This window comes from Petaurus breviceps, unplaced genomic scaffold (assembly GCF_028583685.1).
Source record: "Petaurus breviceps papuanus isolate PSGF00001 unplaced genomic scaffold, PetGlider_PUasm1.0 191, whole genome shotgun sequence".
Classification (NCBI taxonomy): domain Eukaryota; kingdom Metazoa; phylum Chordata; class Mammalia; order Diprotodontia; family Petauridae; genus Petaurus; species Petaurus breviceps.
Window position 1 is genome coordinate 3,008,983 of NW_027185811.1, and position 27,855 is coordinate 3,036,837.

General features: G+C 41.5%; 1 protein-coding gene across 1 annotated transcript; it reads left to right on the forward strand.

Annotated features, from left to right (window-relative positions):
- The first annotated feature begins 170 nt into the window (after positions 1-170).
- On the forward strand, positions 171-27,526 carry FAM186B (family with sequence similarity 186 member B). Its single transcript, XM_069092605.1, is given in 10 exon segments — positions 171-471; positions 1,197-1,422; positions 1,917-2,099; positions 2,691-4,368; positions 6,380-6,572; positions 22,670-22,857; positions 23,614-23,783; positions 23,786-23,798; positions 26,125-26,160; positions 26,162-27,526. Coding segments are annotated over 10 exon segments (2,856 nt in total). The 5' UTR covers positions 171-354; the 3' UTR covers positions 26,214-27,526.
- Positions 27,527-27,855: the final 329 nt, after the last annotated feature.

Genomic DNA, 27,855 nt, shown 5'->3' on the forward strand with positions numbered 1-27,855 from the left:
GTATGGGAGATTCTAGTCCCTTCCCCAGATCAATGAATAAGTAAAGCACTTATCCTGTGTTTCTCAAAGTGAAGCCCATGAGTGTCAGAGGGGTATGGCTAGCTAGCTAGCTAGAGTCAGCATCCTACAAAAGTGATGACATCACCCTGGGTCTGAGGGTCAGTTCTGAGAACCCTGAGATAAATGGAACCCTATATCTGGCAGTTACAGGAGAAACTGCAGTACAGTAGGGAGAATTTTTCTGAGTGTTCCTACAGAACCTGTCACTGGTAATATTTTTTTGATTTGTTTGTTGTATTTGTTAACATAAGCAAGTCTTCCCAGTTATTCCTCCCTAAGATCTAAATCTTCACCATGATGGAAAGACCCTTTGGGAGAGACTGTACTAGACGTCCCCAATTAGTGACCCCTTCGACTGTGAAGACAATCATCTCAAAGATTGAAGCATCCCAGCTGAAGCGAGCCCAAGAGGTAAGTGGAATGAAGTAGGATAATGGAAAGAAGCTACTGATTCCATCACATGACATAGGTTGGGGATGACTCCAGGGTCTGACATGTGGGCTGGGGGCTGCTTGCTGGGGTAGATCCAGAAATCCTAAATCTGAACCCTCAGGGTTGTCTTGGGCATGACCTAAGTAGGACATAGGAAGGTCCAGTCAGAGTAGATGCCTTTCTCAGGTTTATCTTGCAGAGGATAAGGTGGAACCAAATTGGCCTTCTGAGTCGGGAGGGGCAGATACCTAGGTGTGGGACAAGATCTGAGATATTCTTAGGAAGAGGACTGAAAAGTGGGAATAAAGACTGAGGAAGGGTTGAGAAACTGAGGAAAAGATTCAGGATTATAAAATGATCTTAATGAATGATTTTTGTGGAGGGCAAGAGAGATACACAAGAATCCTGGTGATGTATTATATCCATTTCAGTTTCCTCTGCAGGATTCCCTAAGCTGATTCAGATCGGAGTAGAATATAAACAGAGTCTCTGGGATCTTTCCTGACAGAGTTACTCAGAATGTAGGGAAGGTGGTGTGCTCCTAGGTTCTCATTTTCCCCAAAGGGAAATGAGTTTCTAATTATTCATTCCCTCAGAGATCCTGGGAGGAGAGGCATCCAGAGGCCCACACCAACCCCAAGTGCTGAAGAATTGGTTGTTGTGAGTCCCAGGTGAATCCTCTCCCTTCCTGCCCTGGCCTACAGGACATTTCTATCCAGCTTTCTGACATCTTGGGCAATGTCAATGGTGTCATCAGTCGCTTTCAAGAAGATTTAGGATCAGATCTGAAAGAAAGGAAAAACAGTCAAGGGGAACAAGACAAGGGCAATAAGAGATTCGTCTTGTTGGAGAAAATAGCCTCCTTCTCAAAGGCTGCTGAGACAAAGGAGAGGAACCTCTATGAAATCCTCAACTGGATGAGTGAATGGGGTAAGGTACTGGTTAGGGGGATCTGCAGGGGTGGGGAACCTGCAGCCTCGAGGCTACATGGGGCCCTTTAGGTCCTTGGGTGCAGCCCTTTGACTGAGTCCAAGTTTTACAGAACAAATCCTTTTATTAAGGGGATTTGTTCTGTGAAGTTTAGATTCAGTCAAAGAACCGCACTTGAGGACCTAAAGAGCCCCATGTGCCCTCCTGGCTCCAGGTTCCCCACCCCTCTAGGGTCTTAAGGATGAAATCCCCATCATCCTCATATAGGGGTGAGATCACATGAAGCTAGTGTCCCAAAAGAGCTCTCACTCACTTAGTGATATCTGGTATTCCCCTTCACTCCCTCCCCCATTCCTATGGAATTCTGGACTCCTTAAATTCTGCAGTCTCACCATCACCAGTGGACAGTTGCTGCTAGTGTCCATCTCTTGACTCTGTTAACAAGACAGACCATTCTGAGCCTGGAGGTCCCTAACCCTTTGCCTCTTCTTCAGGTGACAATTTATCCTGTGAGACCAAACCTAAGGAAAGTGAAAAGGAATGTGACAAACAAGATGAATGGGTGGAAGTCATGGAGAGGGTGCTGCCACTTTCTCTCATTGCCACGGAGGGTGGCATCGAGTCTTTGATTTCCCTTTGTTCTAATCTGATTGAAGAACAAAAGAAAAGAACACTAAGTGAGTCCTACATGCACTGGGACTTGATGGAATAGGGTAGAGAGGGGACAGGTAGGGAGCACTGATCCTGATGGAGACTAAAGATTCCCTGATTGGTTTGAATTGGTGGTAAATGACCGGTCAGAAGACCAGGGGTGCCCAACTGGGGTTCTTTTTGAGGTATAGAGGGCTATCAAAGATGGAGAAAAGTCCATGTTTTCAGGGTGGAATACCCCTGGGAGATGCATTTGCTATCCCTGGAGACAAGGTAGCAGGGAGAAGAAAAGGCAGAAAAGAAGATAGAATGATAATGGTTTTTGTTTTCTCTTGCTTTCTCAATGGGTGGAATAAGGGGAGGAAAGAGGGAGTGAATGTATATCAGCACACAAAATGCTCATGGAATCTGAAGGGATCTTGCTAGTTGAAAGACTCCAGGCTTAACGGAGTTTTCTTCCTGACAGTCTGCAGCGGTCCCCATCTTGCCCCAACTCTCATTTAGACTAAAGTCCCAACAGAGTTAGATGGAATCCGGCCCAAACAAAGAGTAGGAAATTATGCCACCTCTAGGTCACATCAAGAACTCATTTTCTTTTATTTTTCTGTTATCCTTAGGGCCTAAGGGCAATTTTTGGAAAGCCTGGAGGGAGAAGATTCTACATAAATCTTCCTCCCCACTTCAGCCTCTGAGCCCAGAGCAGATGCTTAAAGATAAAAATACCACAAATGCAAAAGTAGGTGAGGTTCAGGCCATGCTTCAGGAACTCTTGGACTCTGCCATGTTCAACAAGGGAGAAATCAAAGCTATCAAGTACATGTCTACCATGGTAGAAAACCTCAATCAGGCCTTGATCCTTCAGTTTCAAGAAAACCACAAGCTGGAAACCCAGTATCAAGTCCTAGAAGGAGAGATGTCAAAAGAGATGAACAACCAAAAACTCCTCTTCCAGAAGGAGCTCCAAGTTCTTGAGGATATGAAGAATGCTCTAGAGATACAGGTCCAAGCATCAGAGCAGAAATACCAACACCTTCTCTTTGAAGAAGAAGCCGGGAAATACCACTTGCGAATGGGTGGAGGGGACAGGGACAGAAGAGATTTCACTGAGTATGTTTCTAGGCCCCTAACATCTCAGGCTTCTCAAAAGATGTGCCTTCCCACGACTGAAGAAGTATCAGAGACAGAAATGGAGCAAAAACCCGAGGAAATGAAGGAGCAATCTCCCCTCAAGGAAGGTGAGGAGAAAGAGGAAGATGAGGAAGCAGCTCAGCTCTTTCCAAGCACCAAGACAAAAGACAGGGATGTCAACATGGGAGCTGACCGCACACCCTTCTTGAAGCAGTCACTTCCAAAAATGAGCTTGTACCCTGAAGACTCTAAGAACATGGGCATTCATGCGGAAAATGGCATAGACTCCAAGTACAAGGCCTTGAAACCTGCCTGCTACAAAGGCAAAGATGACACAGTCTCTGAAGAAAGAGAAGCGGTAGCTAAAAGTGCAGTCTGGATTGATGAAGAGAAGGATTCAGACTTACCCAGAGAAACCCAGGGAGACTTGCCAGCTGAGATGCCTCTTGAAGAGAAGACAGGCCTCCCACGAGAAGGGCAAGCAGAGGAAGAGAGGCGTTGGCAGGAGAGAAGGAAGCGATGGCAAGTGGAGGAGAAGTGGTGGCAAGAACAGCAGAAGAAGTGGGAGAAACTGGAAAGGGAACACAAGGAGAGAGAGCGACAATGGAAGCTGGAGGAGGAGGAGCTGTACAGGAAGAGGCAAGAGCATATGTCCTGCAAGTGGCTAAGGAGGCAGAGAAGGGGGCCAGACCAGCAGCAGCTGGGGCAGAGCAAGGAGGCTTCTCTGTCCTTGTTACCATCTGCAAGAAAGGAGCCAGAGAAAGCAGCAGATCTCGTGAACAGGGTCTACCAGAGCCAGTCAGCATGGGGGAGACTCCAAACACCTGTGATCTACGAACCCCAACTGCCCTCTGTCAGTGCCTTTGGATCCCAGGGAGCCCATCAAGGATCCATGAAACTGGGGCCCTTTCCCTGTCCCTTCCCCAGTAAATCCATCACTCCTGGAAGACTGATCTCTCTACCGAACGAAAAGAAGTACAGGGTGGATGTGCAGGGCCAGAGAAGGAACTTGTTACTTTTGAATGAGGCCGCTAAGACCTTGGGCCTTCCTGATCACCTGCACAGCCTGGCCAGGAAGCTGATCTTTGAAATGCTCCACATAAACATCACCAGGTTCGGGTACCTGATCCAGAAATACAGCACCTATAGGACATTCCAGTGCGTGAGGTAGGTGTACTCATTCAGCAATTTGAGTTGAGCTGGAGAGAGGATTCTGCAGAGAAAAGGAGAGAGAAGTCAGGGAAAGTAGCCAGTTAGATAAATGGCCTAGAGAGGAAGAAATTTTGAGGGGAAACTATGACTTTGCAAAAAGCTTCCCTGAAGGGGTGGCCAGGTAGCACAGCGAGTAAGAGCACCAGCTCCACTGTCAGGATGACTTGTGGATCTGAATCCCAGGCTCAGACACTTGGCACCCACCCAGAAACACCTGGCCGTGTAACCTTGAGCAAGTTACTTAACCCCAATTGCTTAGGGGCAGCCAGGTGGCTCAGCGAGTAAGAGCACTGGCTCCAGTGTTGGGATGACCTGGGGTTCAAATCTGGGCTCAGATACTTAGCACCACACCCAGAAATAACTGGTCGTGTAACCTTGAGCAAGTTACTTAACCCTGATTGCTTTAAAAAAAAAAAAAGCCTCCCTGAAGGAAGGCAGTGAGTGTGACCTGGAGAAAGACTCCAGGACACCCAAAAAAACTTCATTCATTCTTTTGGAATTTTGAGATTCAAATTCTCTCTTCCCTCTGGCCCCTCCACCACCCATTGAGAAGGCAAGCAATATAATATCAATTGTACATGTGAGGTCACGTGAAACATCCAAGTAGACTTTAGAGGAGGCCCCTTTTACTCTGGGTTCCTGCCCTGGGCAGCAAAGTGTTAATGGAATAGGAAGACCTTCCCTGGCCTATGTGACCACATGTGTCCCCTTTTCCCTTGGAACAGGAGCCATGTTTCCAGGTCTAAAGGTACACAGGTATTTCAATCATGGATTTTTTGCTGCTTCTGCAGCTGTGATACATCCTGAGTCACACAGAGCCCATTTCGGGAGGAACTTGCCTTAGGGGGAAGCTTGCTTACAGGGAGGCTTTCTTGTAGGAAGGCTTTCACCCCTTTTGGTACTAAGCTAATTAGGCACTGAGTCAGGAGGGTTTGGATGCCTTCTGCCTCTGAGCTTATTAGCTGAAAACTATATATACTGGGAGGCTGGTATTTTATTTTGGGGGCTTGCTCATGAGAAGGACCTTTTGATTCCCTGAACAGGACTCTGAGTAGCTGTTTGTTAAGAGCCCCCCAACTACTCAAATGTTGGTGTTCTTCTGGTCTAGTGGTTTATATGGGTGGTTGTGATATTCTGTTTAAATAGTTGGAGCCCTGTCTATAGAATTCTTTCATGGATACTCACTTTTTTTTTTTTTTGCTTTTTGGAGGGCAATTGGGGTTAAGTGACTTGCCCAAGGTCACATGGCTAGTTTTTGTGTTAGGTGTCTGAGGCCAGATTTGAACTCAGGTCCTCCTCTATTCGCTGCACCACGTAGTCTCCCCTACTCACTTCTTTCTGCTTATCTGTCTCTTAATTAAAGTAAGATCATTAAAGTTGTCTTTCCTTTAGAAAAGTAGATCAAAGAAACTGTGCTAGCAGGCGATCCTGGGTGTGCTAGGGTATTTGCTAATACACCAAATTAACCTCCTGTGGGGATTATCAGTTCCTCCTCCCTTTGCCAGGGAAACTTTGCATTTGGTCTGGCAGGGAGAGTGGGGTACATCTTTTAGGAGTAGCTCTATTTTTTTCTGTAATGCTTTTCTTTAAAAAATGAATAGTAGGGGTGGCTAAGTGGCACAGAGCCCCGGCCCTGAAGTCAGGAGGACCTGAGTTAAAATTTGGCCTCAGACATTTAATACCAAAACTAGCTGTGTGACCTTGGGCAAGTCACTTAACCCCAATTGCCCTCCAAAAAAAAGGCATAAAAAACAAAAGTACTTTAAAAATAATTTCAAGGGAATCCTAGGAAACTGTCCCAACCTTTGCTACTCCTTCTCTTTCTATCATTCCATTACAACACCACTCCCCCCTGCCAAAATGGGAAAGGACTCTGGTTGCAGAAAGTGCGATTTGAGCTGAGTCTTATGAGAAACCTGGAGAAGCCCCTTTATCCATTGAACTCCTTCCTGTTTTTTCTTCCTAGGCAGGATGTAATCAACCATATAGAAGCCAGCAAAAAGACCGGGAATATCGATGATGCCCAAAACTTTTATATCCTCCTAGGGAAAATAGACAAGTGCCAGAGTCACAAGCTGCAGACTTGGACAGAAAAGCAGAAAGTTCTGGAGCAGGACCGAGGAGATTGCCTGGAGCAAATGATGTCCTTATTCTCCCAGGTGGGTTCTGATTTCCTATTACCTTCCCTGACCTTCAGGAGCAAGAAATGTCAAGTAATGCTGAGGCCAGGAAAACACTCAGCTGGGAAAATGAGGAAAGGCTAGAGTTGATGGATAAGGAGGGATGTTAGAGTTACTTCATCTTGAAGGGAGCTACAGGGGAAGGAAGATATTGACAAGTTGGATCACATCCAGAAGAGGGTGACCAGGATGTTGAGAGAACTGAAGACCATGCTTCTTTAGGCCTTGTCTGAATGGAACTGTATAGGACAAAACAAAACAATGACGAATGCAGAATTGAAACACAAGCTAAGTAAGGAAATAATAAGATAACATCTCACTTTCACTGATGAGTTCAAGTGACCAGGCCCATGCAAATTACCTTCCATAAAGAATTGGAAGATGTTAGTGGTGAGCCATAGTGATCTTTGAAAGGGTATAGAGACTGAAAGGAGGGAGAGACCCATTGAAGAAAAAATGTCATTATCTGAATTTTCAAAAAAAGGAAAGGGAATGGAGTCCACAAATTTTAGGCTAGAGAGTCGAACAATTCTAAACAAAATTCTACAATGTCTCACTAAGGAGATGATTAGAAAATGTTTAGAAAAAGAAAGAATGATTTTAGAAGCTGGCATAGTTTCATCAATAATAGATCATGCCAGACTAACTCCATTTCCTTTTTAGAGAGGATTATTAAAATGAAAGTTGAGAGGAATGCTGTGGATATAGTTTACCCAGACTTCAGAAGGGCATTTGAAGAAAATTCTCATACTCTCACTTTGCAGTCTGGCTTCTGATCTCATTACTAAACAGAAATTGTTCTCTCCAAAGTTACCATTGATCTCTTAATTGTCAAATCAGACCAACCTTTTCTTGATGTTTATCATTCTTGACCTCTCTCAAGGATTTAACACTGTTGAACACCTTCTTTTCGTGGATGTTCTATCTTCTCTGGGTTTTCATGACTCTGTTCTCGCTTCGTTCTTCTCTCACCTGTCTAATCACTCTGTCTCAGCCTCCCTGACTGATTCATCATCCGTCACGCCCAATAAATGAAGATCTACAACCAGGCTCTTGTCCTGGGTCCTGTTCTGTCTCCACATTTTCTCACTTGGTAACCTCATCATCTCCCATGAGTTAAATTATACAAATGACTCCTAGATTAATTCTACAGATGACACTCATATCTCTATTTCCAGTCCTAGCCTCACCTCTTTCATGAGCTCTGGTTCCTCATTATCAATTGTCTATTGAATGTTTCAAACTGATTGTACCATGGGCATCTCAAACTCAACATGTCAGTCAGTGAACTAGCATTTATCAAACACCTCTTTGTGCCAGGCACCTGGCCAACGACTGGAGATACAAAGAAAGGCAAAGAACAGTCCCTGTTCTCAAAGAGAGCAATGTTTCATATATACAGCATAGAACTCATCTTTCCCCACCTGTCTTCCAAACTGCCCTATTTCTGTCCAGGGCCTCACCATTCTTCCAGTTTCATGGGCTTCCAACCGTGGCATTATCCTTGTTTCCTTGCCCCACACATCCAATCAGTTACCAATTCTTGCTATTTCTATTTCCAACATCTCTCATATCCAACCCCTTCTCTCTGCTTATATGCCTTAGTTCAGGGACTCATCACCTTGGACGACTATGATAGTCTATTATAAAGGAAGGGAGATGTGGTTCTTCTCCCCTTACCTCAGTTGATGTAGTTACAGAGGGTCTAGAACATAATTATATTCTAGGCATTACCATAACTAAAAGAACCATAATATATACCCTGAATTAGAGGTTCCTTAACAATGGATCTGGGTTCTCAGACCAGAGCCAGAGAGAAATCTCCCAGTCAAAGTTCTGTTGGTACTGAAATTAAGATAAACTGAGGCAACAAAGCACATCCTGAGCATATTCAATTTATTAATAAGGATACCAGTTACCAATAAAAGGGATCTATACCTCCTCAGCAAGCCAAAAGACCCCAAATGAGGGCTTATAAATTATTTTTATGAGCAAAAGGAGGAGCATTCAAAACCTAGCAGAATTATAGATGCGGGAGACAATATGATTGGCTGGAAATTTGGAATGCAGGCCCACAACAACCCCTTCTTCCCTCTTGGTCACTATGAAGAGCTCATTGGTAGTGTCCACCTGCCTGGCTAGATAATATCCCAGCAATGACACCAGACTTTTTTGAAGGATAGTCAATGTTGTAGAGAACAGACCAGACTCCCTAATATCCTTCAAGGATAACAGCTTTCCTTGAAATGAGAATAGAACGGTGATTAGCAGGAAAACTGAACTTCTAAATTAACTCAGAGACCAGTGAAATGTGGCTTAGGTAGTTACACAAAATGAAATCAATTAAAGAATAGAATCAATTTGATTTTCTCAGTTCTGTGTGGCTAAAACTACCAGAGCTGGACAAAGAAATACACGTTTGGGTTGACTGTACTTTCATATAGAGAAAGAACAAAAGTCAGTAACAGCGACAACTTAGCATATACCAACTGCAAACAAATGCTTGCTAATGAATAAATGGGAGGGGAAGGGAGTTGGATAGATATATTTCAGTTCTTTCATATTCCCTGCTACCCTGACTTCAACTTCCCACACCGTACGGCAGCAATGATATGGAACAGACTTCATACCTCTCTCTACTGGTGTCCCAAGAAGGAAAATGCCTTCTTAACCAGCTCAGGCCTTAGTGCAACTACTACTAAAATTGCTCCCAGGCAGGAAGATGCCCCTCTCCTCTTTTCTCTTTCTTGGTCTCTTTTTTTTCTGGTCTCCGAAATTTCCACCCAAGTACTAAAACCATGGGATAGTTCCCGGCTCCAGGGATGAGCAAAAATTGAAATTCCCCAAAATCCATATGGGTCCAGGCCATGCAAGAGCTGGCCCAAATATGTTAGATCTTAAAAAGGTTTTAAAAACTCAAAAAATCCAAGAAGTCTATGTGGGCTCAAGCCCACTTTGGGGGGAGGCAAAATCCGCCTCTTCTTCCTCCCCCTTTCCAGAGAGTGATTACAATTTTATAAGGCTAAGTACTTCTCTGACTGAGTTGAGAGGAACAATTGGCTAAGAAAGTAAATTAGCTACGCCTCTAGAGCTTTAAATAGGCCTCAAGGAGCTCAAGTTAGTCTAGGCATCAGAACTTAACAGTAGTTGTGGAGGGAGATGTCTCCTCCCTCCCCAATTAATCATATAACTTTGATGGGGAGCCACAGGATCAGTAGGGAACTCTGCATCCAGCCGCGAGCAGAGACACATATCCCAGACAAATACAGATGAAGAGAATCACTCAAAAAGGAAGCTGTTTCAAGTAGTCTGACCCCTGGCAATTGAAAGTTGGACTAAAGAGAAGAGCAGACCCTGGGAACATATAATGAGGACTTCAGGAAGAGAGAAAGGACTTCCAGGCTCTGCAGTACCAGGATCTGTGAGTTGCCTTTGCCACATGCGCTTCCTATATAAATTCCTAACTATCACTGCACTTTTAAGTTTGAACCTACGATTTCCATGGATGTTGAAGCTATGCATATTTGTGAATGCACTTCCCTACTTCCCTTTATGGGGAGGTAAATATTCTGTACCTACTATTCTTACTGTGTTGTCTTAGTAAATGACTTGCTAACAGCTAATTGTGTATACTGGCTGACTATTAAGGGGAAGCACATTGATAGGGGCTCTTAGGAGGATAGATCCAAAGACTTACCCCTACAACCTGAGGTAGCAGCCACTCTCTGGAGAATCAAACTGTAATGTTAAATTGGGATTGTAAATTGGGAGTGCCACACTATGGCGGCCTCTTCTGGGATATATTTGGGTCTCCTATGCCCTTTTAGGAATCCACTGGAGATATTATCCATCCAAAACTCTCTGAAGAGGAAAATGAGCATTTTCTTCTTTTATTTAGACTGCAAATGGATAATTTTCTGGTATTTTTTCCTTTATAGGTCAGACTAGTTCCTCTGAGATAACTTACAGGGTTGAAAGTTTAACTGTCAATAATATCTGTTGTATTTCTCTACTCATTATGCATATGGAAGCTAAGACGACAAGAATAGATTTTGTATCCCTAGAATACTAGTGACTAGCAATTCACCTAGAGCATATTATGGGAGCTGATCCATGATAACTTAAAAAAAAATTATAAGCAGACTTAAACTGCCTTCATCGTGTTGACATGAGAGCTTATCTGAGATAATCTATGGACTGCAGATCCATAGGATAAAGTTTTTCTGATGTTCTAGGAGCCATGAGTATTTGACCCCATATGTGGAAACCCTGTTATCTCTCTGGGGCCTTTCAGAGTTTGCTTCCTATTTTCAAGTTACCTGCTTGTCCTAGTGAGAGGTATTTGGAACTGGATTTCCCACGTGTTTCAGGGTTCTCATGTCACCCCCTTCCACCTCAATAAACACAGTGGCTCCCTATTACTCCTTAGATAAAATATGAATACCTCTGTTGGAATTTAATGCCCTTCACAAACTGACTGCATCCCACTTTTCCAGTCTCATACATTACTTGAATTCTGACATTCTATGGTCCATTCAAATGATTCAAGCAATGATAGGTGAAATATGGGTACATTCAGCAGGTGTGCCACATCTGGACATGTCTGACAGGACCAGTGCTATGTAGGAACTGAGCTAAACTGTAAGCCTCCTCCCTCAGAGACTGGGGTGGTATATGTGGAGAGTATGGTTCTGTTTTTTTTTTTTAGAGGGGAGAGATGCTATATTTTTGAAGTAAATATCTTTTTGTAAAAGTTTATTGAAGTTAAGTAGTTAAGTGGACCTGGGGTGCTAGTCTCCTAATGATGGAAGGAGCTCAGTTAGTGGGAGACTCAAACTGATAGCATTTATGGAAGAGAGAAAGCCACAAAATCCTGAGGGATGATGAGTGGCTTGGACCTGAGGTGGCGGGGTCAGAGAATAGACGCCCAATCAGGGAAAACTTCCTGTAAGAGACTGCATTTGAGCAGGGCCTTAAAGAACCAGTCAGATATCAATGGATTGAGATTGAGGGAGGGCATATACTGGAATATAATGAACAAGTAGAAAATGACCCAGACCACATCATTAATTAACAACTTAATGAGAGATTATTAAGCACCTATAGTTGAGGTATAGAAATGATTAGGAGACTCCTGATCACTTGGTTTTCCTCCAGCCCAGTTGATGAAATTATAGAATGTCACAGAGACAAGGTATAAAGGTTTCAGATGAAGTGTTGACAGTATCTTCAGTCAGTGCTAGAGACAGTACTAGGAATATGTGTTCTGGAAGAAGAGAGCTGGCTATGGAAGAAGAACCTAACTCTGAGATGAAATCAGTCTCCTGTTGAGGGCTGGGGGCATGGGGTAGGGGTGGGCAGAGATTCCATTCTTTTTATTTCATCAACCAACATTTATTTATTAAGTACCTACCATGCATTATTGATGCTGTACCAGGTGCACAAAGGGAAAAGAGATAACAAAGACAAAATATTAAACAGTCCCTGAAATCTAGGTAGTGAATAGAGCTCTAGGTCCAGAGCCAGGAAGACCTGAGTTCAAATCCTCACTAGGCAAGTTTTTAGTCTGTCTGTCTCAGTTTCTTCAACTGTTAAATGGAGATAATAATAGTACCCACCTTCCAAGGTTGTTGTGAGGATCAAATGGGATAATGTCTCAAATGACATAATATTCTAAAGCACTTAGCACAGTGCCTGGAAAACAGTAGGCGCTTAATAAATGCTTGTTCCTCTCATTCAGGACAATGTGTATTTGTTTACAATGGAAAATATCAAGCCTACAACCATATGTACAAATGAGTGCAGTGAAAGTGTAGTCCAAGTACCAGAGAGAACTTGAAATGATGGACCCACGAGCCTGAGGCCAAGGGTAGAAGTACTGAAAAGCTCTTCTCACTACCCATGTCCAGCCTGGTTGGCACTTTTTTCTTCTAAATTGATAAGTTGTGTGAATGGAGCCAGTGGTGCTTGATTTACTAATCCTTTGTGTGTGTGTGTATGTATATATGTATATGTGCCAGCGTGCACACATGCACATACATATGTATATGAGTATGCACATATCTTCTTATATATGTATGTGCACATGTGCAAGTGTGGATCTGTGTGCACACATGCATGTACATGGGTGCGCATAGGTGTATATGTGTATTATGCATTATGTGCATTATATATTATATGCATGTGTATATATATATGTGTGTGGATATATCTCTAGATACATACAAACACACACATCTATCTATCTATCTATCTATCTATCTATCTATCTATCTATCTATCTATCTATCTACATCATATGGGATTAGAGCCCAGGAAAGTTATGACATAAGTTCATTTAGTCACTGTGCTCCTGATTAAGTTATTGTCATGCCTTTGTCAGATTTGGGAAACCCAGAGGTGAGGGAGTGTAACACTAGAATGGGACCAGGGGAATTCTGCATTCCAAGTGGGGTACATATTAAATTGTTTGATTGCACTATAATTATTTATGTAAGGATGGTGATTGGGGGGACCTTCAATAAATCAATGTGATAAACTTCCCAAGGGGGTAATCGTTTGGGGTATCTGGTGGCTTGCTCCCCATGCAGAGGGTAGACATGTCCAGTGACGCCCTGTTGAGAGACCATTCCTGATTCATTTGCAGTTACTGGGCTGTTCCCAAGATGATTGGTAGGTTGGGACTCAAGAGGATGACTCTGGTTCTCAACTGCTGGCCTCTGAAAGAGAATGACAAAAGAAAACCAGATTACCTTATTACCTTTTTCCCTTTTTTTTCCTCTCCCTTTTCAACTTTTCCATTCAAGGATGGACTAGAGTACAGGAGAGAGAAGAAAGAGACAAGAATGACCTTCTGCCCAATCTGCTCCCCCTCATTATCAGTTGAGAATGGCTGCCCAGGTGGAAGCACCTGAGAGTTTCCTGCCTTGGCTCATGGCTTTTGTGCCCCAAAGGAAAACTCCTGCTAGTGGACTTTCCTAGCTCGAGAGATGGCATCATTCAGGGCAATGATAGATTTTTCTTTTTTCTTTTTTTTATAGATAATATTGCATTTTATTTTATTTTATGTTTTGCTTTTTGGAGGGCAAATGGGGTTAGGCAACTTGCCCAAGGTCACACGGCTAGTTAAGTCTGAGGTCATATTTGAACTCAGGTCCTCCTGATTCCAAGGCTGGTGCTCTATTCACTGCACCACCTAGCCACCCCAATGATAGATTTTTCTGAAGAAGAACATGGAAGAATCAAACATGTGCTTTCCCACTTGGCCCAAGAGGGGAATTCATAGATAATGTTTCTAAACCCCAACCTTCAGTGTAGAAGAAGAGGGAATAGTGGTTCCAGAAACTAGTCTCTTAGTCAAAGAAGGAATATAATATTTCCCCCCTCCATTTTCTCCCCACCTCTTCCCCAAACCCAACAAACACCAAATAAAATGAGTATTCCCACATATGTTGTAGAACAGAAGGAGGGAATTGTAGAGGAAACTGCACACCTCTACTACATAGAGTTTGCTTTTCTTTTTTCTTTTCTTTTTAAAATAATATTTTATTTTTTCATGTAAAGACAAATTTTAACATTCACTAAAACAAAATTGAGTTCCACATTTTCTCCTTTTTGCCCTCACCTCCCTAAGATGATGAGCAATTTGACATAGGTTACATATGTGCAATCATGTAAAATGTATTTCCATATCAGTCGTGTTGTTGAAACAGGCCAAAATAAAAACCCACAAAAAAAGGTGAAAATACTATGCTTTGGTCTGCATTCAGACTCCATCAATTCTGTCTCTAGATGTGGATAGCATTTTTCATCATGAGTTCTTTGTAATGGTAGTACATCATTGTGTTGCTGAGAATAGCTAAGTCATTCATAGTTGATCATCATACAACATCTATGTTACTGTTCTGCTTCACTTTGCATCAGTTCATGTAAATCTTTCTAGGTTTTTCTGAAATCTACCTATCCACCTACTTGTCATTCCTTTAAAAAATTTTTTTGGTTAATTTATTTATTTTTAGTTTTCAACATCCACTTCCATAAGTTTTAAATTTTCTCCCCCTCCCGAAGACAGCATTCAATCCAATATAGATTCTACATATACATTCCTATTAAACATATTTTCATATTAATCATGTTGTATAGAAGAATTAGAACAAATGGGAGTAACCATGAAAAAGAAAAACATAAAACAAACAAAAAAAGAAAATAGTCTGCTTTGATCTGCATTCAGACTCCATATTTCTTTTTCTGGAATATGGATGGCATTTTCCATCATTAGTCTTTTGGAATTGTTTTAGGTTCTTGCATTGCTGAGAAGAGCTAAGTCTATTAAAGTCAGTCATTGCACATTGTGACTTGTTTGTCATTTCTTATAGCACAATAGTATTTCATTACATTCATATACCATATCTCGTTTAGCCATTCCGCAGTTGATCCCACCAGAAAAAGAGCTCCCAGAAATATTTTTGTACATATAGGTCCTTTTTCCTTTTTTAAAAGTCTCTTTGGGATACAAACCTAGTAGTGGTATTGCTGGATCAAAGGGTAGTTTGATTGCCATATTTGGGCATAGTTCCAAATTGCTCTCCAGAATGGTTGGATCAGTTCACAACTCTACCAACAGTGCATTAGTGTTCCCAATTTCTCATGTCCCTTTCAACATTTATCATTTTCCTTTTCTGTCATATTAGCCAATCTGATAGGTGTGAGATGGTACCACAGAGTTGTTTTAATTTGCATTTCTCTAGTCAATAGTGATTTAGAGTATTTTTTCATATGACAATAGATAGCTTTGATTTCATCATCTGAAAACTGCCTGTTTATATCCTTTGACCACTTATCAATTAGAGGATGACTTGTATTCTTATAAATTTGACTCAGTTCCCCATATATTTGAGAAATGAGGCCTTTATAAGACACTTGCTGTAAAAATTGTTTCCCAGCTTTTCACTTTCCTTCTAATCTTGGTTGCATTAGTTTTGTTTGTGCAAAAACTTTTTAATTTAATATAATCAAAATCATCCATTTATATCTTTTGATACTCTTTATCTCTAATTTGGTTATAAATTATTCCCTTCTCCATAGATCTGACTATAAACTATTAAACTATGTAAACTATTCTTTGCTCTCCTAATTTGCTTATGATATCACCCTTTATGTCTAAATCATGTACCCATTTTGGCCTTATCTTGGTATACAGTTTATGATGTTGGTCTATACCTCGTTTCTAGTTTTCTAGTTTTCCTAGAAGTTTTTGTCACATAGTGAGTTCTTGTCCCAGAAGCTAGGGTCTTTGCATTTATCAAACATTAGATTTACTATGGTCATTTACTACTGTGTACTTGTGTACCTAATCTGTTCCACTGATCTACCACTTCTTAACCAGTACCAGATTAGTATGATAATAACCACTTTATAATATAGCTTGAGATCTGGTATGGCTAAGCCACCATTTTCTCATTTTTTCCATTAATTCCCTTCATATTCTTGAACCTTTTTTTCTTCCAGATGAATTTTGTTATTATTTTTTTCTGACGCTATAAAATAATTTTTGGTAGTTTGTGATGACACTGGATAAGTAAAATAATTTAAGTTGAATTGTCATTTTTATTATATTGTCTTGCCTTACTCATGAGTAATTAATATTTTTCCAGTTGTTTAGATTTGACTTTATTTGTGTGAAAAGTGTTTTATAGTTGTGTTTATATGGTTCCTAGGTTTATCTTTGTAGGTAGACTCCAAAGTATTTTATATTGTTGTAATGGTAATGGTAATTTGAAGATCTTCCCTACACCTTGATAGGCCTAAGTTAATTTGAGGACTTTCCCTGATTTGAAAATAAACTCTGCCCCCTAATAAGCTGAATGTGGCTACCTGGAGCCTGTGGGGGGAGGCTTGTTTTTCAGGAAGGCACAACTATTGTTACTTTGTAGTCAAATGGGTCATGAGGGTTTTGATATTCTCTGACCCTGGAGCATTCTATATATACCTCTTAGGTGAGGATTTGCTCTGGGGCTCCCTTCTGGGAACAGTTGTGTGATTTGTCCAGACAAGACTCCGGGCAGCTGTTGAGCCCCCAGGCTTTGAAAACCCAGATGCTGGTGCTTCTCTCTCTGGTAACTAACTAGGTATGGATGCAATGGTCAGACAGCTGGAAGCCCTGTCTGTTTGTCTGTTTCTCTGTATTTTTTTTTCAAATGCTTTATTAACTTCTGATTTACATCATTCATTCCCTCTAGATTTTGAGTTACAAATTTTCTACCCGTTTTTCCCCTACTCCCACCCCAAAATAGTCTCACAGGATATCCCCTCCTCCAATCTGCTCTCTCCCATATTTTCTCCCATACCCCTTTCAACTTTTCCAGTGGATCTCTATGCCCCAGTGCCTGTATATCTTATTTCCCAATTACATGTAAAATAGTATTGATAATAGTATATATATATATACACACACATACATATATATATATATACATACATATTTGAATATTTAATTTTAAAACTTTGCATTCCAGATTCATTCCCTTCCTCCCTTGTCTCCCACCCTTACTGGGAAGATAAGCAGTTCAGTATAGGATGTACATGTGTGGCTAATGCAAAACAATAACATAGTAGATATATTGTAAAAGACTGACTATATTTCCCTCCCTCCTATCCCACCTCCCACTTGTTCTATTCTCTACTTTGAGCCTGTCCCTTTTCAAAAGTGGGTGCTTCCAACTTCCCTCCCCCCCAGCCTGCCCTCCCTTCCATCATCCCCCCTCTCATCCCCTTCCCCCCCCACTCTCCTGTAGGGTGAAATACCCTATTTAGTGTGTATTTCATTCCCTCCTCAAGCCAAATTCAATGGGAATAAGGTTGACCCATTCCCTTTTGCCTTCCTATTCTTCCCCTCCATTGTAACCATTTCCCCTTGCCTCTTCTGTATGAGATAGTTTACCCCATTCTGTCTCTCCCCATCTCCTCTCATTATATTACTCTCTCACCTCTTAATTTCACCTTTTAAGTATCATCCCTTCCTGTTAAATTGTTCCTGTGCCCTCTATCTATGTATACCTGTAAACATATATATACGCATTCACATATGTATTCATATGCCCATATACTCTCATATACATACATATATATATATATATTTCTATTCCCTTCAACTACTGAGAAAAGTTTCATAAGTTACAATTATTGTTTTTCCATGTAGGAATGTTAATAGTTCAACTTTGATAAGTTCCTTATTATTTCTTTTCCCTGTTTACCTTCTCATGCTTCTCTTGCTTCTTGTATCTGAATGTCAAATTTTCTGTTCAACTCTGGTTTTTTCAGCAACAATGCTTGAAAGTCCTCTATTCCACTGAATGACCATATTTTCCCCTGAAACATGATACTCAGTTTTGCTGGGCAGGTGACTCTTGGTTTTAATCCCAGCTCCTTTGCCCTCTGGAATATCATATTCCAAGCCCTTCGATCCCTCAGTGTGGAAGCTGCCAGATCCTGGGTTATCCTGATTGTGTTTCCACAATATTCAAATTGTTTCTTCCTGGCTGCATGTAATATTCTCTCCTTAATCTGGGAATTCCAGAACCTGGCTATAATATTCCTAGGAGTTTTCTTTTTGGCATCTTTTTCAGGAGGTGATCGGTGGATTCTTTCAACCTCTGTTTTGCCCTCTGATTCTAAAACATCAGGGCAGTTTTCTTTGAGAACTTCCTGGAGGATGATTTCTAGGTTCTTACTTTGGTCATGGCTTTCAGGTAGTCCAATAATTTTTAAATTATCTCTCCTGGATCTATTTTCCAGGTCAGTGGTTTTTCCCATAAGATATTTCACATTGCCTTCTATTCTTTCATTTGTTTGGATCTGTTTAACAGCATCTTGATTTCTCATAAAGTCATTAGCTTCCATTTGCTCCAATTTAATTCTGAAGCAATGATTCTCCTCAGTAAGCTTTTGAGATTCTTTTTCTATCTGGAAAATTCGACTTTTTAAGGCATTCTTCTACTCATTGCCTTTTTGAGCCTCTTTTGCCATTTGAGTTAGTCTGTTTTTTAAGGTATTATTTTCCTCAGTTAGGCTGTTGACTCTCATTTCATAATTTTCTTGCATTGTTCTCATTTCTCTTCCAAGTTTTTCCTCCACTTCTCTTATCTGCTTCTTAAGGTCCTCTATGGCCTGTAACCAGCTCGTATTTTCCTTTGAAGCTTTTGGTGCAGGAGTTCTGACTTCACTGTCTTCCTCCTGTTCCATGCTTTGCTCCTTTTTGTCCCCCAAATAGAAGTATAATGTTGGAATCTTCTGTCTGCTTTGTTTCCTTTGCCTGGTCATGTCACCCCTCAGTCACTTGACCCCTGGGCTTTTTTGCCACAGTAGGACTCTGCCACCAGACAGGGGAGCTTTTGTCCCAAATGCTGGGGTTTTCTCAGCTGCTGGAGGTATTAGATGGGTTTCCTCTCTGAGGTCTCCACATGCTCTGGCACACCCCAGGACTGCAATCCAAATCCAAGCAGGTTAAAGCAAGATCGATTACCCCTCAGACTGGTGCTTGGTCCCCCTACACTGTGCAGGCCAGGAGCTGAAGCTACCATGTGTTGCTGGATGGCTGTGCCAGGCATCTCAGCGGCTTCTCACCCCGGGGGCAAAAGCCATGCACTCCCACTTACTGGGTCCCAAAGTCCAGACTGCACTGGCCTCTCACTTTGTCCTTCGCATCTATGTGTTGATAATTCTGGAAATGGCCACAACTGCTGCTGATCTGGAGTCCCTCTGGCCAGTGGCTGGTCAGGCCCGCCCTGGGGCTAAAGCCCTGGTGTGGGGCTGGGCTAGGCTCCTGGAGCACTGCCGCTGGCTGATTCCTGCCAGCCTGCTGGGCTGTCCTCAGCAGGAGGTTAGCTTCTCTGTGTCATTTTGTGGGTTCTGCAGCTCCAAAGTCTGTTTAGTGTCCCCTTTTTACATGGATTGGGGAAGGTGGAAGCAGGAGCAGTGGGGAGGTCCTGCTTCTTCTCCGCCATCTTGGCTCCACCCCCTCCTCTCTGTATTTTTTGTCTGCTTGTAATTTCTGTTTGTATTTTCTCTGAAGTTCAGGGTGATGACTTTTCCCCCTGAACTAGGTAAATGATATATGTTTGATTAAAGTAAGATTGTTAACTCCTTTTTGAGCTGCTCTCCTTTAGAAAAGCAGATCAAAGAACCTGTGCTAGCAGCCATCCTGGGTGTGCTAGGGTGCTTGCCTCTACAATTGTCTACAATTATTTTAAATGGAATTTCTTTTTAAATTGTGCTGCTGGACTTTGTTGGTAATATATAGAAATGCTGATGATTTATGTGGCCTTATTTTATATCCTGCAACTTTGCTGAAGTTGTTAATTATTTCAACAATTTTTTTTAGTTGATTCTCTAGGATTTGCTAAGTATGTCATATCATCTGCAAAGAGTGATAGCTTTGTTTTCTCACTGCCTATCCTAATTCCTTCAATTTTTCTTTTCTTATTGCTATAGCTAATATTTCTAGTACAATATTGAATAATAGTAGTGATAATGGGCATTCTTGCTTTACCCTTGATCTGATTGGGAAGGCTTCTAGCTTATCTCCATTACACATAATACTTGCTGATGGTTTTAGATAGATACTATTTATCATTTTAAGGAAAGCTCCATTTATTCTATGTTCTCTAGTGTTTTTTTTACATTTAAAACATTTTTATTTAAGGTTTTGAGTTCCAAATTCTTTGCCTCCCTCTCTCCCTGAGATGATAAGCAATCAGATATAGGTTATACATGTAAAGCATTTCCATATTAGTTATTTTGTACAAGAAGACTCAAATAAAAGGGAAAAAAATGAAAGTGAAAAATAGCATCTATTTTATATAAAATATATTAAAAAATTTATAAAAATAGCATCAGTCTCTATTCAAACAAATCAGTTCTTTCTCCAGAGGTGGATAGTATGTTTCATCATTAGTCCTTTGGGATTGTATGAGAATAGCTAAGTCATTCACAGTTCTTCATTGAACAATATTGCTGTTACTGTATATAACATTCTCCTGGTTCTATTCACTTCACTAGGCATCAGTTAATGTAACTCTTTCCAGGTTTTTCTGAAATCATCCTGCTTGTCATTTCTTTTTTTTTTTATTTGATCTTGGAAGCAACAGAGAACCACTGGAATTTATTGAGTAGGAGAGAAATTTGATCAGAGACCTATGTGGCAGGGAGACTAAGCATCAGACTATTGCAATAGTTGAGGGGTGAAGTGACAAGGGCTTGTACCAAGGTGGTGACAGTGCCAAGGTTTTAGCTCTTCCCAGTTTAGGTATCAGTACCATAATGTATCATAAAAGAAATTTGGTAGGACTCCTTCTTTATCTATTTTTCCAAATAGTTTATATAGTACTGGAATTACTTATTCTTTAAATGTTTAGTAGAATTCACTTGTGAATCTATCTATCCCTGGGCATTTTTTCCTAGGGAGTTTATTAATGACTTGTTCAATTTCTTTGTCTAAGATGAAGTTAGTTAAGTATTCTATTTTCTCTTCTGTTAATCTTGGCATAGTTTTATGAACTTTTGGGCATAGTTCCAAATTGTTCTCCAGAATGACTGGATCAGCTCACAACTCCACCAACATGTCCAAGTTTTTCCACATCCCCTCCAACATTTATCATTTTCATTTTCTGTTATATTAACCAACCTGATAGGTGTGAGGTGGTACCTCAAAGTTGTTTTAATTTGCATTTCCCTAATCAATAGTGATTTAGAGCATTTTTCATATGACTATGAATTTGATTTCTGACTTGCAGAATGTTAGAACTGGAAGATACTCTAGAGTTGTCTAGTGCAATGTCCTTATTTTACAGATGAGGAAACTGAGGCCCAGAGATGTCAAGTGACTTGCCTAAAGTCACACATCTAATTCAAGTGGCAGAAAGCCAGGACTCAAACATGGGTCTTCTGACTCAAAGTCCAGTCCTCTCCTCAGTATATCATGGGGTCTCCCTTGAGCACAGGTAGTATAATTCCATTATTATTATAGCTTGTATTTACATACTGCTTTATGGAAACAAAGCCCTTTACATCGATTAATTTACTTGATTCTCACAACTATTTTATGAGGTTGGAAGGACAAATCTCATTACCTCTAGTTTATAATTGATGAAACTGAGGCTCAAAAAGAGAGATTTGTTCAAGGTTACCCAGCTGGTAATAGAAATAGGACTCAAACCCCCAATTTTTTATTCCTTCGCTCATTCTACTGCACTACACTGTATTTCCCACAGCACCTAACTCAGTACTGATCACATATTATCAGCACTCAGAAAGGTACTTGTTAAATTGAATTCTGAGTAATTTACCTTCTGCTTTAGAAGTGCTGATATCACAACATTACATCGTGGTATGGAAACATACGTCTAAGTACAAGCCTTAATACTCTGCAATTTACTCCCCACATTATTAACCAAGGGGGCATGGTTTAGAGGAGAGGGGCTCATAAATGGTTCTCTTAAGGGTCCCCCATCCTACCCTTTATTCACAAACCTAGCTCAGTGCTGGGCATAGAGTAGGCCCTCAAGTCTTTTCAATTATTTATTGATTCTTATGCCTCCCTGTCTACGACTGCACTTAGATCTTATTTCCCTAATATCCATTCTTTTTATGTCTGAAAGCCAGGACTCAAACATGGGTCTTCTGACTCAAAGTCCAGTCCTCTCCTCAGTATATCATGGGGTCTCCCTTGAGCACAGGTAGTATAATTCCATTATTATAACAGCTTGTATTTACATACTGCTTTATGGAAACAAAGCCCTTTACATCGATTAATTTACTTGATTCTCACAACTATCTTATGAGATTGGAAGGACAAATATCATTATCTCTAGTTTATAATTGATGAAACTGAGGTTCAAAGAGAGAGATTTGTTCAAGGTTTACCCAGCTAGTGATAGAAGTAGGACTCAAACCCCCAATTTTTTATTCCTTTGCTCATTCTACTGCACGACACTGTATTTCCCACAGCACCTAAGGAGAAACCTGCCATACTTTCTGCCCCTCCCATCTCCTGAAAGCCTGTCTCTGTCTTGTTTCTTCAGCTCCAAGGGGAATGGAATCTGAAGCTGAGTATTCCAGTTCTCATAGCCAGCACAGAGAAGCAGAAAAGAGTATCAACAGCAGCAGCATTGAAGAAATACACCCATTTCACCAGGGTTGGTGGAGTGCAACCTAAACAGTTCCCAATGGCTAAGCATCAAGAGTGTCCTGAAGTTCTGAAGATTGCTCGGTAGGCAGAACCACTGTTGCCAGAACAGTTAGAGTGGAGAATAGAGACACTGGAATGACTTAAGCCTTGGGGACCAACAAAGGTTTTCTCTGGTCCCACAAGTAGCCATGGAGGAGACAGAGGCTAAAAGTTAACCCTCATTGATGTGTGTGAGTGGTTTATCCTCACCTTCCCTGCTGAGAATGGTTCCAAGTTGCTGACAGGGCTGAGAAGGGAGTATGTATGGGTAGGTATTCCAATCTGAGATCTGAGCATGACTTGAATACATTTTAGGCTATCAGAGTAAAACAGGGAATGCTCTGGATGTCAGATTCCACTCTGCTTTAGAATCAACAGTTGACATATTTGCAAACATTTCTGTCCAAACACCTAGCACCATTCATTAATTGATGTAAATGATCCGATTCTCCCCACTCAGGAAGTGGACATGCTAAAAGAAGCTTTTTATAAGATAGAGAAAACTGGTCCCCTGACTGCCACATAGTGTTGGACCATTGTGTGACCATCTCAGGGTCTTACAGCTCCCATCCTACCTCCTTTTCAGTTCCTGTTTCTTGAACCTTCTCAGAGAACTAAGCAAGACCCATCCTTGGGGAAACTGAGTGCATCTCTTCCTCTCCAATCATAGATGCAGAGCTGGGGAAGGATAAGTGTAGAGAAGGCCAAGTGGGGCTGACTCTCCTTGGCTAGGAAGGAAAATAAGACCCAGGGTAGAAGAAAGTGTTGCTTCTAACTTCATCTTTCTTATTCTCTTAGAGAAAGGGGGAATGAGATAGAGGCTATCTGGAAGACTGATCTGTCTATCTCCAGTTATCCAGTAAAAAAGAAGACCCCTTCAGGTGTCATCTGGTCCCAGATTGGTGGGTACCCAGATTTTCCTCGCATGATGGAATTAGATGTCCCTTCCTCCTGCCACAAATGCCTGAAATCCTAAGAACAAGGTGAGACTCAAGGGTTTTAAGGGCAAAGAGTTGTCAGCATGATCAAGGGCAAGAGCCAGAATGCAGTAGTTCCATTAAGAAAAAACAAAATAGTTTTATTTTTTTGCTTCTTTGGAGGTCACTTGGGGTTAAGTGACTTGCCCAAGGTCACATGGCTAGTTTTTGTGGTAAGTGTCTGAGGCCGGATTTGAATTCAGGTCCTCCTGACTCCAGGGCCGGTGCTCTACTCGTTGCACCACCTAGCCGCCCCTTGTTATTTCTTTAAACATTTCATAACTCATTCAATTATACTGAATAGAGTTGACATTGGTTTCTATTTACCAACCATTTATTCATTTGAATGTGAAATAAGTCTTCTCTGTGTGTATTTTAGGAGTTTAGAATGGCATAAATATAACTTTTTTGGCTTCAACATTTACATGATTCACAATATCATTTCATCCTTCATACTTGCTTAATCACACCTGATAGAGTTTGGGTGGAGAGGAAGGGTGTGTTGGGCAAAGGACAAACAATATAGGCCTAGAGTTAGTCTGGACCTGTGATTTCATCATGGTATGGAAACTGCCTCCATCAGAGCCCATTGGCAATTTTATCTGTCATTTTTATCTTACAGAGCTGTCTTGGGCAGTGAGAAATTAAGAGACTTGCCCAGGATCCACAGCTAGGATGTGTCAGAGACAAGACATGAGCCTAGCTATATCTGATTCCCAGGCCGACCCTTTACTCACTCTGGTAGAGCGCTTTCCCAGACGTACATCTGAAGGAGGGGCAGACTTCTGCTATCTCTAACGCTTTGGTTTCCTTGCTACTTCTAGGAGGTACTCTTGAGAAATACTGGGGAGAGAGTAGGGAGTAGGTTGTCCAATGGCTTCTCTCTTCCTAGCTTGGGTTCTGCAAGGTCATTTGGTCTTCTTTCAACCCCAACTATTTATGTCACTTTATTTATTTATTTTTTTAAGCAATCGGGGTTAAGTAACTTGCTCAAGGTTACACAGCCAGTTATTTCTGGGTGTGGTGCTGAGTATCTGACCCCGGATTTGATCCAGGTCATCCCGACACTGGAGCCGGTGCTCTTACTCACTGAGCCACCTGGCTGCCCCGTCACTTTATTTTTTAAAATAACTCTAAGCTGTTTCAATATAAACCATCACATCTGCATTTGACTGAATCCCAGTCTGGCATCACATACCCCAGTCATATGTGTCACAGATCAGTGATCAGATATACATATGCTCATACACATATATAATCCTCATTAGGCGATTAAAAAAAAATTGTGCCATAGGTAATGCTTCCCTCCTCTCCTGTTGACCTCCCTCCCTCCACCTCAGAGCTACAGCCCTAACTGCTCAACAACCCTTCCCCACTCCCTCCTTACCCCTCACTAAAATATTTGGCTTGTATTCCACCTGGGCCATCCCTTAGAACTTTCCCATCAAAACCTGCTCTGTGTCTCATTTCCTCAAGCCTAACCCTGTTCTGGGTTCTCACTTAGTTAATCTGATAAACTAATCTTCGTCCATGGGTGCTACTGAATTAATGCTGCTCATGAATAGCAGCTGTAATTTAACAGGGAAGGAATGCTTCTGGTTGAAGGAGTGGGATGCCCAGTGATGAGAGAATCCCTGGCAGAGGCAAAGCAACGGAGGTCTTGTAGGGCAGGGGAACCTTTTGGCACTCCTCAAATCATCCTACACGTGGCAGGTTATGCTTTGTTTCTTGCTCTGCTGGATAGAGCCACAGACAGGGGCCAGTGTACCACGTCTGAAGACCAATAAATAAGTAAGAGAGTGAGTGATAGTTTACACATGGGCTTGTGCACAAGTAGTCACCAACAAACAAATCTATAGATTAAAAAATTCTAGCAGGTAGGAAACCAGATGAGAAGTGTGGGAAAGAGATTGGATGAATGAATAAGCAAGAGGAAGAAGGTAAAGCTGAATAGGAGGGCATCCATTGTCTTTTCCACCCCCACCCATGTGCTCCTTCCTCTTTCATTTACCAGACCTCTTTGCCACACCTTTTCTTCAGGCTCCCCACCTATTTTTGATTCTTGGGGAGTCACTGGTCAGCAGAGTAACCACAGGAAGCTGGTGTCAACAAGAGAGAGAAGCTGCACTCATGGCGTTTGGTAGGAAGGCAGGTTAGGTTTCATGTCTTGGCCCAGTGGTATTGCAGCTGTGAACTTGACTTCCAGGGAGGTTGGTCAATCAGGTGGGCAACAGAGAGAATCCCCTTTTTTTTCTTGGAAAAAACACACATTATGGTCTCTCTGAGCAGACCTCTCCAAGGCCTTTTGGGAAGCTGTATTTAACTCTTTCAGATCACCAAGCATTTTCAAAAGAAAATCCACCATTGACAGACAATGAACTCATTCCTAAGGAGTCAACAGAATCAATGGCTGAAATCTGAGCTAAGAAAGGAATACGGATAGAGATTGGACAATGTCTCAGAGATACGGCTTCCTTCTCCACCTCTGCCCTGTCACTCTAACCTCATCCTCAAACCTCATCTTGTAAGTGCTTAATGAATAAAACCGACTTCTGTTATTTTCTTCATCTCTTCACTGATGCTCACATTTCCCCCAACTAAACTTAAAAAACAAAAGCTGTGGCTATTATATTATAACTGCCTCATGACCAATACAAAGCCTTTAGGAAATGTCTACAAGTTACGGTACTGGGCTAGGAATTATCCAAGGGGAATACCCAAGTGGCGTTTCCACCTTCTGAGAATTCACACTATTATGAATGAAATGATCTAAGGCACGGACAATTAAATAAGGAGAGGATATAAGCATAGTACCTTCATGGCTTGTTGTTGCCTAATGCGCTTTAATAAATATTTGGTTAAAAAATGGATGAATGAATGACTCAATCATTTAAAATGAAAATAGTGGCCCACCAATACATAAATAGATGTGAAATATTAAGAGCAAATCCATATCGGGTGAAGTTAGAATGAGGTGGAGGGTAAGGATGAATCCATCATTAGGACAGAGAGCATGAGGTATGCAAGGGGTATAATTGTATGACTTCTGGGTCCAAATGGGGTTGGGTCAGGGCAGCAATCATTCGATCAGTCCAGGAAGGTTTCCTAGAGGCAACTTCCTTTTTCTGGTTCTAGATATCCTTATCTTTCTGCCCCTGCAAAATCTAGCTCTAATTTCTCCAACATGTCTTCTGTGAGTAAGCCTGGCCCCACTTATTTGATCAATACTTTCCTTTTCATGCCCCCAGCCTCGCAGCCTCGGTTTGTATGTAGCTGTGTATACTTTATTATATATTTGATTTAAAGTGTCCCCATGGACTCATAAACATACAGAATTTAGAGCTGGAAGGGAAGTTAGAGAAATAGAGCCAGAAAAGGAATTCAAAACCCAGCTCTCATTCCAAATCCAGGGGCTCTTCACAATAAACACCCGGTGCCAGTTCTCAGGCTTCCTCCTGCCTACTTCTTTCCTGAAAATGTCAGTGCCTAGTTACAGCGCTCTGTAAACAAATGTGTACATGTCCTACCCTATTTGTCAGCTCTTCTAAGAACCCCTTTATCCTTGAGTCTCCCCAACACATTCATTGCGGGGTACTTCATGGGGAATGCGCTTAATAATTGTTGATCCAAATGTAAAAAAAAAAAAAACAGATCCCTAAAAGGAGGTTGAATCCTGAGTAACTAAAAAATCAGTAATGGCTCTCTTGGCAGGGAGGCCGGTAACTACTAAGGCAGAATGTTCATTCATTCATTCATTTATTCATTCATTCAATAAGCATTTATCAAGCACCTGCCAATGTGTTTAATGTGCTTATTAAGCACTATGCTAAGTGCTGGGAATTAAAAAAAAAAAAGGAACTAGTCCCTGACCTCAATGAACTTATATTCCATTCATATCAATGTGAAAACATAAATGCAAAATATGTACATGTGAGGGAGTACCAGGAAATGGTGAGCTCAGGATAGGATTTGTGTGGAAGTGGTACTTAACCTGAGTTTGGGGCAGCTAAGTGGCGGGATGCCAGGCCTATAGTCGGGAAGACCTGAGTTCAAATCCAGCCTG